General features: G+C 42.1%; 1 protein-coding gene across 1 annotated transcript in view; it reads left to right on the top strand.

Annotated features, from left to right (window-relative positions):
- The first annotated feature begins 3,891 nt into the window (after window positions 1–3,891).
- The window catches only part of tsc22d1 (TSC22 domain family, member 1), a 46,516-nt gene continuing 36,215 nt past the window's right edge, over window positions 3,892–14,192 (top strand). Inside the window, exon 1 of the mRNA XM_084122212.1 lies at window positions 3,892–6,956. Within this exon, the coding sequence (XP_083978338.1) occupies window positions 4,435–6,956 (2,522 nt within the window). The 5' untranslated portion in view covers window positions 3,892–4,434. The remainder of the gene's footprint in view (window positions 6,957–14,192) is intronic.

The raw sequence follows: 14,192 nt of genomic DNA, 5'->3' as shown, positions 1-14,192 counted from the left end.
AAATGTCTTTTTCATTTCAATTCATTAAATCTATCTGGTTTGAGAACGTATAGTCACAGGTGGTTTACACATTCATAGGCCAAAATGCTTACCTTTCACCACATGTTCATATTTCATGTGAATTCAAACCTTTTCTGAACAAGTAGCTTTGCGAAGATTATTCACATATTACAGAGTGCTGAAATGTAGGGAGCGCCGTCCTTGCTTTCACTGTCAAGGACATCAACTCATGAGGCAGAGGAGACTGGAATGAAATACATTCACATTCATTTATCCATAACCATCCAAAAAAGTTTGCAGACTAAGATCATTACAAGCAAGGTTATGATTGAAACAAAGTGACTAAATAATACAAAAATTATTATGCATGTTACCCAGCAGGCCTCGCAGAGTACAGAAGAGGAATTGATCAGGTTTTAAAGCAAAAAAGCGGATAATGTCATTTAATGCCCCTAATCCTTCACTTGCCTTGCCTATTCACGTGCCCTATAAATAAACCGGATCAAGTTAGTAAACTTGCAAAACCTGCTTGAGTATGTTGCATATTCATCTCTAACCTTCCAGTTAGATGATTATTCATAATTGACCTTTCTTGCTCAGTTTGCTTACTTCCTTCAATACTTCACAGCTTCCTGAGCCTCTAAGAATTGAATAGCATACTGTTGCGGATTTATGTCAGAGGTATTGTGTGTATAGGAAGCTTTGTCTTTAAAGTTCCTAAAGAAATTAATGAAACTACTTTAAAACAGTTGCATTTCCTCATAGAGGCACAAAAGGGGTCCGGGTCAAACACTTATGATTAATTTGCAAAGGGAAGAGGAATGCGCTTAACTAACAGCATTTCCTCTTACCCATAATGCAGTAGTATTATAAACTGACACTTCTACATGGGGGGTTTCATTTAGAAAAAGACTAATCAAAACAAGTCAAGCCAAATCATAAATATGAAAATAACAGTGTTGCAAAATTCATCAGTTATGAAATTACTTCAATTTCACCAATAAAGCAGCTCTGCAGAATAGGATAGTATCATTATTCAGCTCAATGAAAATGTGGCAAAGTTCAGTTTTGAAATGGATTCAATTAAGCTAAAGCAGCTCCACAGAAAACAAAAAAGTGTCATTATTCAGCTCAATTTAGTTCAATGTTGATTCATCCCAGTTCAGTAACAGTCAATCTTGCCAAGTTCATCAATTATGAAACTCAATTTAGCAATAAAGCAGCTCTACAGAAAACAATTCAAATTTTTCAGCTCAAGACAGTTGATTCAGTTCAGTTCAATGAAAGTGTCGAAGTTGCAAAGTTACATTTTTAAACAAATTGTGTCAGTTTATAATACTGATCGATTCAGCTATAAAGCAACTCTACAGAAGACAGTTCAAGTTTTGTTATCATCTGATAATCAGTATAGTCAAATCGATATTATTACTGAATATTGAGTGTTTTAAACCCCAAGTGAGCAAACCAAAGCCGACAGTGACAATGAACCAAAACTCCATCAAGTATGTTCAGAGTAGTGGAGAAAAACCTTGGGAGAAACCCCAGCATGTTTACCTTATAATTTTCTTTGTTTAAAAAGTTCATATCATACATGATTTACTTTTTTTCCACTCTTCATTAAACTTGTATGTAAACACCTTCTTGTCACCATTAAGTTCAGTTTATTTATTTTTTGTTCATGGACTTTTAGTTTGTAATTCTTTAGTTCCTGTTTTCCTTTGTTTTATTATCCAGCCCGATTCTTACTTTGTTTGGATTATTGTTATTAAACTTAATGTTGGAACTTACTCATCATCTTCGTGCCTTCTTCTGCAACACACCGTGACACTGATTCACATGTGAAATGAGCAACAGTGCTTTGGTTTGCTGTCAGCTCCAGTAGCTATAGTTTATAACTTCCCTATCCTTCAATAACAAACTTTCTGCAAGGCCTAAATTACACTGCGTCAGATATAAAAAACAATCCCAGCTAAAACGTGCCACACAAACTGTTGAGATCGGACTGAAACTATCGGCAGCCTTGTTAAAGTAAACCTCGGCCATCATTGGCAAACTCCGGAGGGGTAAGCTTTCATTTCGGAGTTAAATTACACAGAACAATGGCAATTCTCATAGAGGATCTCAATTTTTTTCCCTATATCACCAACTATACCTGTTTTAATAAGTGTTTACAAAATGAAAGCAGACTCCAGTGTATAAATTGACCATTATTGTTCGGGAGCACAATAGCTCTCTGTTTTTTTTGTTGTTGTGGAGTGCCAGTGTGATTTAAAGCTGCTGACAGCACCAGACGCTTACATTGCAATCAGCTCTCGCTGGCTCTCTCCCTCTGAAATTTGTATGGATGGGCACAGCCTGTCTGCTTGATCTGGACATCAGGGCACACACCCATTTTGGAACTGTCAGACCCCATTTCCTCATACTTAATGTGTTACACTAAGATCACTCACTTGGGTCATTCCACATTCACATTCAAGCGCATGCACGGGTTTGGCAAGGGCAATGGGATGTGTCAGCCCTTTCTAATGGGACACTCATTAATCGCCAATTTGATGTAATAAACAACAAGATAATATGCAAGACATTTGGTACCTTGTCATAATGTGTCATCGCCACATGTTATGTTAGTCCATATTAGAGAAATCACCAGCAGAGCTGTCAACATACTGCATATCATATCAGCTTTTACACAATGCCAGGTTATATACACATAATGTTATAATAAATGGTACTTTTCTTTTCAACTATAACATCAAATGTCAACTAAATATTAAACCTAATATTAAATATAATCTTTGAATATGCTCTCAGCATAATATTTCTCTTAGTCATACCATTACCCTTTTCTGACAAACAGATTTTTTTTTTCTATAGTAACTTGTTTACAAATTTCAACAGCTATGTGAAACCCACTATTTCACCCAGCAGCCTTGATGGCAAACCATCAGCGTTAATACATATCTGGTGTTCATACTTTTGAAAATGTATCTTCTTCCACACAACAAAGATGCTATTCTCACTGTCACAGCTGAAAGCTAAATATAGCTGGATCAGCGCACATGAGATACATTCCTTGCTGTTATTTTATAACCTAGCCTAGCTGTCGTTGTCTGAAATAAAACACATATTTTGGAATTAAATTATACATGTTTAAAGCAAAACACATGAATAGTAGACACTGTGTAGGTCTGCTGGACCTAGAACTTTACTTCTCATCCCTAAACAGAGGTGAGCAACAAACAGCGCGTGTAAAATAACTGTGTCAGTGCAGATGTGTTTGGTTGTTCTTTTCTGTCTGTGGAAATATCTGGCTACTCTTTCAGACTAGCTGTTTTGCAAAAACAGAACAAATCATTGATGTCACAGGGTCTGTTTACATCTTGTTGATGTGGCTGCCCTGTACAGGGCAAAAAACACACAACAGCACCTAACCTAAATACTGGTGTTTACTAGCCTACATCTTTCTCAGGTTCAAAATGTTTATTTTCGGTTTAATGAGTTTTGAATCAATGAAATCCAAAAATATTTTTTGTACATAGCTAAACCAATTTGTCAGCCTAATAGGACCCAGAAATCCGTGCCCTGTCTTTCTCTCCCCTTCTTCAATGTCAAATAATAATAACCACAGCGGACAAAAGATGTTATTCTGAGTGTTTGCTGCCACAGTTACCGAAGGCTATAATAAGAAACATCCCTCACCAACACAGTTGGCTGTACTCGGCTTCATTCGAGGGTTTTCGGAGCTCTTCGCCGGCCGTCTCTAGGACACCCCTTCCCCCCCCCGTCCTCCGCCCATCATTGCCAGACTCTCTCGGCTTTATGTCTGGCCGCTGTGAACGTGAACTGCCATGCGCGGTCGCCATGTTATCGCGCTCTCCTCCCCCTTTCGGTGACTCGTCACAGGCTGATAGCACTAGCACAGGCTACATTACAAGGAGGCAGCTGGTGAATAGGACCAGAGTGGGAGAGATACATAGCGCTAACACAGGACTAAAACAAAAGAAAGCACGGGATGGAATAAAGCAGGGCAGCGCTGAGTTGCTCGGTTTCTCTCTGTCAACTGACGCTGGCCGAAGGACTTTGTTTCGTGTGATTTCGTGCTCTGGTGACGGGTGATACAACAATTGAAAATGCGCCTGGCAGTTTGAACTGTGATGGGGAGAGACGCTGTCGTTGTAAGGTTGGATATCGATCACCTCGGGCCGTCTGTGTCGTCTCCTTCACGTTTAAACTTCAACGTTATGCTGTGCTGAATGGTTTTGCGAGGATATACGTTTTGAAAACAACAACAGCTGAAGCGAATCCGTGTCGGCTAGCTCGCTAGCGACTGTTAACTTAGCATTGGCATTAGCCTGCTCCTCATGGTGGACATTTAAATACACCTCCAAGTGGAATTATCGTGGCAGTTAACGTTACTGGAAAAGTGTTGGTTTTATGTGGAAATTACTCGAGCGGCTTCAAGTTGCTTCCCAAAAAGAGCTTGTTCTCTTGAGCTGTATTTATAACTTTGTCAGAGACTATCCTTCAGAAATGAATCACCACGACCGATCAGGAGACTCCGGCAGCGCCCGAAAAATGGTTTACCCCATGAGTTTACCCAGACGGGACAGCAGTAACAGTGCGGTAGGTGGTTCCTCCTCATTGACAACTTCGGGAAGCACCAGCCTTAATAGCAACAACTTAATGCTAGGGGATGAGTATTCACCACCGGTGCTGATTCAGACTCAAACACCGGCCGCATCCTCGCTTGGGCCCCAGAACCCTCCTCAGAGCCTCAGTATCCCCTTGCAGACCACTATGTTTCCCCAAACTCTGCCCACTGCAGTGGCACAGATGAAGAAGAAGAGTGGCTTTCAGATCACCAGCGTTACCCCTGCTCAGACATCTGTCAGCACCAATAACAGCATTACAGAAGACACAGAGAGTTGTGACGACTTGGATGAGTCCCACACCGAGGACTTATCATCCTCCGAGATCATGGATGTGTCCCTTTCGCAGAACAACAATGCAGGAGGACCGGAAAGGAGCTCCTCAGAGGAGACATTGAATAACTTCCATGAGGCAGAGACCCCAGGGGCCGTGTCGCCCAACCAGCCAACCATCCTCACCCAAGCACACCTGCACGGCACCATGGTTAACGGGACAGTTCACCATCATCACCATAATTCTGCTTCCTCTAAAAAAGCCCATCCTGCTGGTGGGACACAGATTGGGAATCCTTTGGGAGTTGCAGTCACATCTTCAGTGACTTCAAGCTCTGGAGCTTTAGCTAGCACAGGCCAGAAAATGCCTTCAAATGTGGTAGGATTGATTGCGAATGCCTCTGTTGGCACAACCAGTGTCATCGGCCAGCCTTTGGCTACTGTCGCCTCAGGAACTGGAGTGATCTCTGTGACTTCAGGTGCCACGATTAGTACTGGTAATCCTTTAACAAATAATGTTTCTATGTTAAATTCCACCAGTGTGCCTGCTGTGGGTGGCAAGAGTACCAATAGTAGCAGTGTAAACTACTCCCCTGCTTTGAATAGTATTAGTAACCAAACCGTAAACTTGACACACATTCCCAGTGGAATAATCGGCATGGGTGTCACTGCTGCTCCCACAGTTTCCGGTGGTGTTGCTCCGACAGGCGCAGGGCAGGTGGGGCCAGCTGTCGTGGGCCAGCATGCAGTGCCTGCTCCCTCTGCCCCAGTGATGAACGCTCATCCTCCGCAGGCCCAAGTGCCGCCGCCTGCCTCCACCAGCTCACGTTTCAGAGTGGTCAAATTGGACTCTACCTCTGAGCCTTTTAAGAAGGGTAGGTGGACGTGCACCGAGTTTTACGACAAGGAGGTCCCGGGTGCGGCGTCCTCTGAAAATGCCCCCAGCACCAGAACGGTCGAAAGCATTCGCCAGTTTGTGCCTGAGAGTGTTGTGTGTCCCGACAGAGAGTCTGTAAGTGGGAGTTCTGTCAGCAGCTCGGCCAGCCATTACACTGAAAGTCTGGGTAGCGGAGAGACTGGCGGTTCCTCGGCTGCGAAACAGACCTTCCAACAGCCCGCTGCTCAAAAGCATGACTACTCCTCTTCCAGCGTGTCCATGTCTCAGATGCAACCCCAGGACTTAGTCCATGCTCATCTTAAGACTAATGCGGTAGCTCCGATGCCGGCGAGCATTCAGCAGCCGCCGCCGGGAACTATCGGAGGACTGCAGAACACAATCGGGCATTCGTCTACAGCCGTGCCCACTCATATGCCCAAACTGACATATGCCCAGGCAGCACAATCCTCTCCTGTGGTGACCCAGCAGCAGATGGGCTACTCGCCCGCACCGGCCCAGGTAGCACCAGCACATGTTAACCCCTTAATCTCTGGAGGCAGCCTACCACCCGACTTCCCTCAATCCAAGCCGGTCATGAACACTGTGCCACCTGGGTCAACACAAACACTGCCCCACCTGCCCGCCCCCATCCCGATCGTGGCTTCTCAACCCTCCGCTGCTCAACCTCTTCAGCAAGGCCTCCTGCAGCCACAACAGCCCCCCACCGCGCAGATGGTCCAGATCGTGTCCCAGCTGGTGCAGTCGGGCACTGGTCTCATACAGCAGACCCAGGGGCAGCAGCTCGCCCCTCAGCCCTCCCTGGAGCAGCAGTCACAAGCTCGTGGCACACAGTTTGTCCCGGCCGTGACCTCATCAGGCATTCCTCCTAAACTTCAGAGTGATCCGCAGTCCAGTCTGATCCAGAATGGCTCAAAAGAGACCGGGCCGCAGCCTGCATTTATGCCCAGAACGCTGGAGGATGCCCAGCTCCTTCTGTTACAGCACCAGTCTCTGCTCATGCAACCCAAGCCAGCCGGTGGTGAATGTGCCTCCCAGACGGGCACCTCCCGTGGTCCAGAGGGAAGCAGTGGAGTCAGTGCCTTAACTGCCTCCGCCAGCCTGCTGAAGAGCTTACCTGTGGATGGAGAGGATGATGGGTACGTTTCAGTACTTTTGCTTTGCTTATTCACTCTGTTTTCAATTCATTTACCTTTGTAATTACAGTTGGACTAGCTTTATTACAAATTACACATGCAGGCAGTGGGTGATGATCAGCGTTATGGCTTAAAGCAGTGCTTGAAACATGAAGGGTGGTGTTGTGCATTAAATATCACAGCAGACAGGTTTGAAGCAGGGATTTAGGCTTCCATATAGCATAGCTAGAAGTGTTTTCTCATATAACAACAATGTAGACTGTTATTGTGGTATTACAGACAGAAAGAGTAAGGTAAATGCTTTGCTCTACAAAGTAGCCTATGTCAGCATGCCTTTAAAGACCCCATGAAATCACTTCAGATGGCTGTATTTGTGTACTGTTGACATTCACTTTTTAAACAGGGGCCAATAGTCTTTTGTTTACATCACAGCCATAGTTAGATGTAGGTGTTTCAGTGGGAGGTTCTTTCTCATTCTAGATAGAATTTGATTGGACAGAATGATTGCATGATGAATCATTATTTTTGGTCTATTTTGTAAGAGATATTTTAAATATCAGCTAAAAGTGACATTTAAGTGTTACACTAGTATATAGGTGGCATCTAAGCTAACATTTTATGGACTCAAAGCTGTAAATATGCTTTTTAGGACTCAAATACAGACTAAAAATGAGCTTGCTGCAGATGCTTTTTTTTCTTTACTTCAAACTGTAACACAGTTAAACCCAAAATAGATCACTGATGTGTGTCTGTTTAAATGCAGGTTGTCTCTGTTTTTGCATACAGATAGCAGTGTACTCTGTTAGTAGATCTCAGCCTTTTTAAAATCCAGAAGCTGTAGCTTCAGTCTAGTCCTTTTTTTCTTCTTCTTTTTTTTTACTGCAAGGCCAAAAATGTAACCTACATATGAAAGCAAGTTCTGCATGTCATACTTAATCCAGGTTGCAATGCATACACATTTTTAAACGTACTGCTAAAACAGCGTGACATATGTTTGCATTTGTCTTAAGCTGTTCAGAAGAAACAGGCATGCATGTTTATACTGTGCTATTTTAATGAGTTGTTCATAAGTAAAGTTTCCTGTGCTTGACAGAGCTTGTCTAACAGATGTCCTAGTGCTCTGTAATCTAACACTCCTTTTTGAAAAAGACAGTTTTGTCACAGTGCACACACACACACAAGTGTGGCACCACTTCTTTCTCTCAGGTGTTAGTCATAATCTTGCTTAAAGCTTTTATTGTCTGGCTTTACTCTGTAACAATGTCAGATCACAGACCAGATCTGTTCAGAACTATATTCAGACATAAATGTAAATAAAATGTGGTGGTCACCAAACATCAGACCCTCGCTGGGAATGACATCACACTTCTATTGCATTTAATTGCCTTGTCAATTTTTGGTCAGCACTTCTTGTCAGCCACAACTAGATGGTCTTCTAAATTGACGGCATAGTTTTAAGACTTTTAGCGAGATTCAGTATATATTTTGATATGCATTTGCTTTCAAATAGTTTTACATGGTGGGTTCCCAGGGAGATTTGTAATGTTTCATGCAAAAAGTAAAATGTGCAACTTTTCAAACATAGTTTAAATATTCACAGAATTTATATACTCTTAACGTTAAATCAGATGCTTTTAAATGTCTGTCTAAACTCTCTAATGCTTGTAAGTAGTAGAATTATAAAACTAGTCTAATGAAATGTAATGGCCATATTAAAATCATCATAGGTAACACTTTATTGTGATGGCCCACCAGACATTTTACTAAGTAACTTTGCAACTGCATGTCAACTTAATCTACTAACCTCAACAACACCAAACCCTAATTTAAGTCTATTATAAGTTTACTACAGTCTCTACTAATACTCTAATGAGAGTTAGTTGACATGTAGCCTAGTTGCAAAGTTACTTAGTAGAATGTCTAAAGTGAACCATCGAAATAAAATCATATTCACAATGTTACTCTGTGTATCACCAGTGTGTCCGAATATTCAATATATTTTCCCAGACCTGCAGATATCCATGACCAAGTTTGCTGTCCGTGACCAAGTTTGCTGTTAAATGTAACTTGGCATGTTGACAGCTTGACACTTTTAATATCCTTTGAGTTTAATCATGTGGAGGACTACACATCTGTTGGATTCAAGTCCATCCTCCAAGGCTTGCTGTCCTGCTGTGGGAATTGCTGTGTTGTGTCTCATAGATATGCTTTTTAACCAGTGTCATATTTTCGGTGTGATTGTGTTTGGTTGAAGGACTGTAGGCCTGCCTACAAGAGAGCCAACCACTCAAAACAAAATACAGGAAAAGCTTTTTCCTCTCAGTGAGCAAACAATTGAATTTCAACCCATTTCTTTGTTGTGAAAGACTATCAGCTGGTGCTGTTTTGGTGTAAAGCATGAGGCCACTTATACAGGATGAGATCATTCAGTTTTCTCCCATTTTGCTCTTGCTCAATAACAGATTAAGTCAGCACAAATTATTTCAATCTTTTTATTATACCGTTCTTAGGTCACAGTGTGCCACAGACTGGCAGCCTCGTATAGAAAGATTATCTCACGTTTGCTTTTTTCCCAATGTAATCTGCTCTTGGCAGTGATAAAAGCCACACATGTGAGTCTCAATGAATCACTCATTGTGTAGAGATCATGTAGATTATCTCTCCAATTAATGACCGTGTGGAATGGGATAGGAGAGGAAATGCTTTCACTCGGCCAGATCGGGCCAGAGCAGATAACGTGGCAGAACTTAAAGCGGCAGTTTGTGTATGCTTTCTCTCTTGGTCCCTTAGTGATATTCATTTCCCCTGCTCTCCCCATCTCCATAACAGGGACAGTTCATCTAGAAATGAAAATCGTCATTTATCCACTCCTCTTCACCCCCCCAATTGAACATAGAGATGTTGGGCAGAGTGTCTGAACTGCTCTTTCCACAGAACGTTGATGGTACAGTCAAGCTCCATAAAAATGGGAATTGGGTGTTGTGGACTCTTCTAAAGCCATACAAAAATTAGAAAGAGAATGAAACTTAAGTCTCTGTATTTCAACAAAATACTCATTTGATACTCACTCATATGATACTCATTTGAGAACATATGACGTTTGCCCTCAATGACGCCACACCTTGATGAGTTGCACATTATGAATGAAACTATCCCTAGGGGAACATTATCAGTGAACCAAGTAGGGCCCTATGAAATCCATTTAATTTTTTTCCCCAATTTTTTTTCTGGATTTTTTTTATTTTATTTTTGGTATCAATTCTTGAATCCCAAGAGAGTAGATCTTTTGGTCTATGCTGTTTTCAGTTGATGAATGAACAAAGCTTTGTAGTGCGCCTCCAATCCAAAATATCGCAATACGTTTTGTTACTTATTTTGATATGGATCAAAGTCTCAGGTTTCGAGTTCTGGTTTATTATGCAATTCATACAATAAATTCCGTTTTGGCATTCTTTAATGTGGCGTGACATATCGCTCTCGTCGTAAAAAAGTGAAGTGGCACCGATATTGGTTTTTTTGATTGCCGATATCTTGGAGAGCAGGATGGCCGATATAAAGCCGATATTTTTTAGATATATATACATTTTAAAAATGACAAATATCGGCCGATATATCGGCCTTGGCGATATATCGGTTGACCACTACTCTTTACTACTAGTTACAGCACGAAATAAACATGAATTAACCTCAAAAGGTATCTTGAAAGATATAGACTGACTTACTGAAATGTATCATGTCTCATGTAATCGCTCAGTGTTTCAGCTGCTGAAAGACGTCAATTAAACCACTTGTAAACAATGTCACGTAATGTTCACGTACAATTTACATCAGAAAACCCATTTAATGTCCATAAACTCGTTAGTCAGCTAGAAAAACAGACTATAGAAATAATCTCATTAAAAAAGTTGTTGTTATTATTATAACATTATTTTTATTATAAAAACTTCTTGATGCTTGATGATATCAAGATTTTTTTTTTGTTGTTGAATGAAACAAAACTGCTCAGACATTCTGACTAGCATCACTTTTTTCTTTTTTTTTTTTACAGATGGGTGACAAAACAGGGTTGAATGACATGAGGGGGTGAATAAATGATAACATTTTCATTATCTGCGAACTTTCCCTTTAATGTGGTTTTTCTAGCCACATTACAGACATCAGAAGGCTCTTTGTATGCACTTTTTTTTGGGGGATGATGTCATTTGGATTAGAACCTGTCCTTCCAAACCTGAGAGCAGAGAGCACAGCAAAGTACTTCAGGGACTGAAAGCTAATAGGGGCAGAGACCTCATGAGCTCAGCTGAACTGGTTTCTCACATTCACAACAGACATTTACACTTGTCTCAACTCTTTTCAGGTTTGAAATCTGCTGGCTTTCATATTCTTTCCCAGGCGTGACAACATCTCCTTGAATTGCGTTGGTGCTTCCTACATCTCCTGATTGCAATTGTTTTTCTCCCATAAATCTCTAATTGTTAGTTTTCTGAATGCACATTGGGTACAAATTCAACATTTTAGTTCTGAAAACTACAGAGTTGCATCATAACTGTTGCGTTGAATGTTTCTTCGGCCACGTTCGGCTCTGTTCAGTTGTCCAGAGAGAATCTCATCTGGGCGGCTGCTAAGCAACACATTCACATGTAAACAGTTCATTATTATGAAGCCTCTACAAAAAGCGTAAAGGGAAGTGCCAAGGCGCAGCAACACGTTTTATTACTTGTAAAGCATATTTACAGAGTGGATATTTTCATCTGGCCCATTTAGCCAGCCCAATTTAAGTGCTCTCTGAACAGCAGAACGGAGACCAAGCAAAACAACCTCCTGGCCATTGCATTGTCATGTTTTAACAGACTCCTTTGATCTGCTGGGTAAAATGATTGCAGTGCATGACCTCCTTAATTTTATTTTCATTGCTTTTAATAATGTTTGTCCAGCAGTGAGAGGAATTAGCAGTTTGCTTTCAGAGATCATTGGGGACGGGTATTGATTTATTCTTCTCTTCAGTAGATTTGTTTTTAAATGGATGAGGTATTTGCATAACCAAGCCTCGGCCTTTTGTGTCTCTTTTTTTTGTGTGTGTGTTTATTTGTCCTATTATCATCTGAAAATTATTTTGAAATGGACTAAATTAGATCTTATGCTTTTATTGCCCAGATATATTTATTTTATCTTCCAAACTCCAGTGCTCTCATTATCTGACATGTAATGATAAACATGCATACTTTTACTTAAAGGTCAATCCTTTGCTACCTGATTAATATGCCTACAGAGAAATCCAGATCGCTGCTCTGAAATTAAAGCACTCCCCAGCCCAAGTCGTTATTCATGCCTGAGCTACAGCCTGTAGAAAGTTTGATCCCTTCCTATGTTGGCTTTCTAAGAGCAGTCGGCACGTGAGTCAGCAGAGTTGGAAAGCTGCCTCTCTCTGTGGTTTCAGACTGGGCAGGAAATCTCGTGTGCAACCTTGAGCATGTGCTCATGCCGCACTCTTGCTCTGTTAAACATGTACAATGAGATATCCTCTTGTATCACCAGACTGGGCAGAGTGAAATGAGGTCACTGTGGAAAACATGGCGTCCGCTGAACAACACATTTCCTCGACTCTCTTTTGAATTGGACAGCTTCTAAATTTAGATAGGGTTTATTCTTCTCTGATAAATGTGAAAGTGTCTTTTCAGCTGACGTTTATTTAATTGCCTTTTAGTGCTTAACATAAACTTTTACTGACTGTATTAATGGCCTGCCGGTTGAATGATTGATCATCTTTGACAGTGGGAATTTTTTCCCACCAATCACCTTGCTGGCTCCCCGAGGCATTGCTCCATCTGTGCAGAGTGTCTTATCTCCACTTCCTCCCCATCCCTGCCACAAACACCATGTGTGCCACAGATTATCTGCCAGTCAAGTTCTCGCCTTACAATTCTAAACTCCTAATACCAGATAAAAAGCAAACAGCTTGGACTTGTGCAAATTAATCTCTGCTTCAGTCCTCAGACACCTTAGTCTAGATCAGGGGTGCCCAACCCTGCTCCTGCCGATCGACTGTCCTGCACAGTTCATCTCCAATCCTAATCAAACACATCTGCCTTTAATTTTCATGTGATCCTGAAGACCTTAATTGGTTGCTTCAGGTGTGTTTGATTAGGGTTTCAGATAAACTCTGCAGGACAGTCGATCGGCAGGAGCAGGGTTGGGCACCCCTGATCATTCATCATTTGGGTGCCGTCCACCTATATGTGAATGTGAACATTGTTGATATACAAAGTTCTGGCGTGAAACTCTAGATGGCGCAGGCTAATAGGTCCTTTAACTCACCTGTTCATAATCACATCGCTATCTATAGTGCGCAGCTGATTGATTCCTGCCGTATCAGTAGCCAATGAGCTCACTGCTCGACCTTCAAACACTTGGGTAGCATTTGCTTTAGCAGTGCAGCGCGCTTTCAGAAACCCTCCACCTTCCCCAGCTCCACCTGTATATATCTGTAACTGGTAATTCATGTACGCTATATTGTACAGCAGCAGCAGCATGTCTTGCTTGCTCACAGCAGTGTGTCGGGTTTGCATTGGCAGTAGCAAATCCTCTTCAGCAGCAATAATAACCAAACAGACAATATTGTCATGCCCATTACCATGCCAAACACTCAGAGAGTTGTCATGACAGAAATCTTATTTAAAAATATCAATGACTACGGGACTACATCTTATGGAGTTGCTTTTATTTGATGCAGTTCCATCCGATGGCAAAGTACTCTTTAGTCACGATGGGGTTTATCGTCGTTCTCCCAACACTTTGTCCAAAGTAATCCCTCTCTCTTTTGCGAGGAGGCTGAATGAGTGCCGGGCTCTGTATTTAGCATACAGCGTGCCGCTGTGAGCCATTAGCACTGAGTCATTGTTTCAGCCACACTGCCAGTGTCGCCTGGCCGCCGGCCATCTCGCGCTTTCTGTGCAAACCCCCGCGCGCTTGCCCATCCCTGTCCTTTACGCCGGTCTGCCCGCTTGTCTGAGCTGCCACCGAGCTGCTATAGCAACCGGCAGCCCTAAAACCCCCTAGCATAAGCCTTCCAGAGACAATCGTGTCTTCATCACTCTCGCACTGGCTCTGGAGAAGCTGCGCTCATTCTGCAGGGGCTACGAGTTCCCATTTAAAACCACGCCACGCTGCTTTGTGCTGGAAATCTGAATCAAAGGACTTAAGAATTATTGTTTGCTTGGTTGTTTTTGGACTAGCTGCAGA

Source organism: Abramis brama (genome assembly GCF_963993115.1).
Source record: "Abramis brama genome assembly, chromosome: 8".
Taxonomy (NCBI): domain Eukaryota; kingdom Metazoa; phylum Chordata; class Actinopteri; order Cypriniformes; family Leuciscidae; genus Abramis; species Abramis brama.
This window is presented reverse-complemented; position numbering and strand designations above follow the sequence as displayed.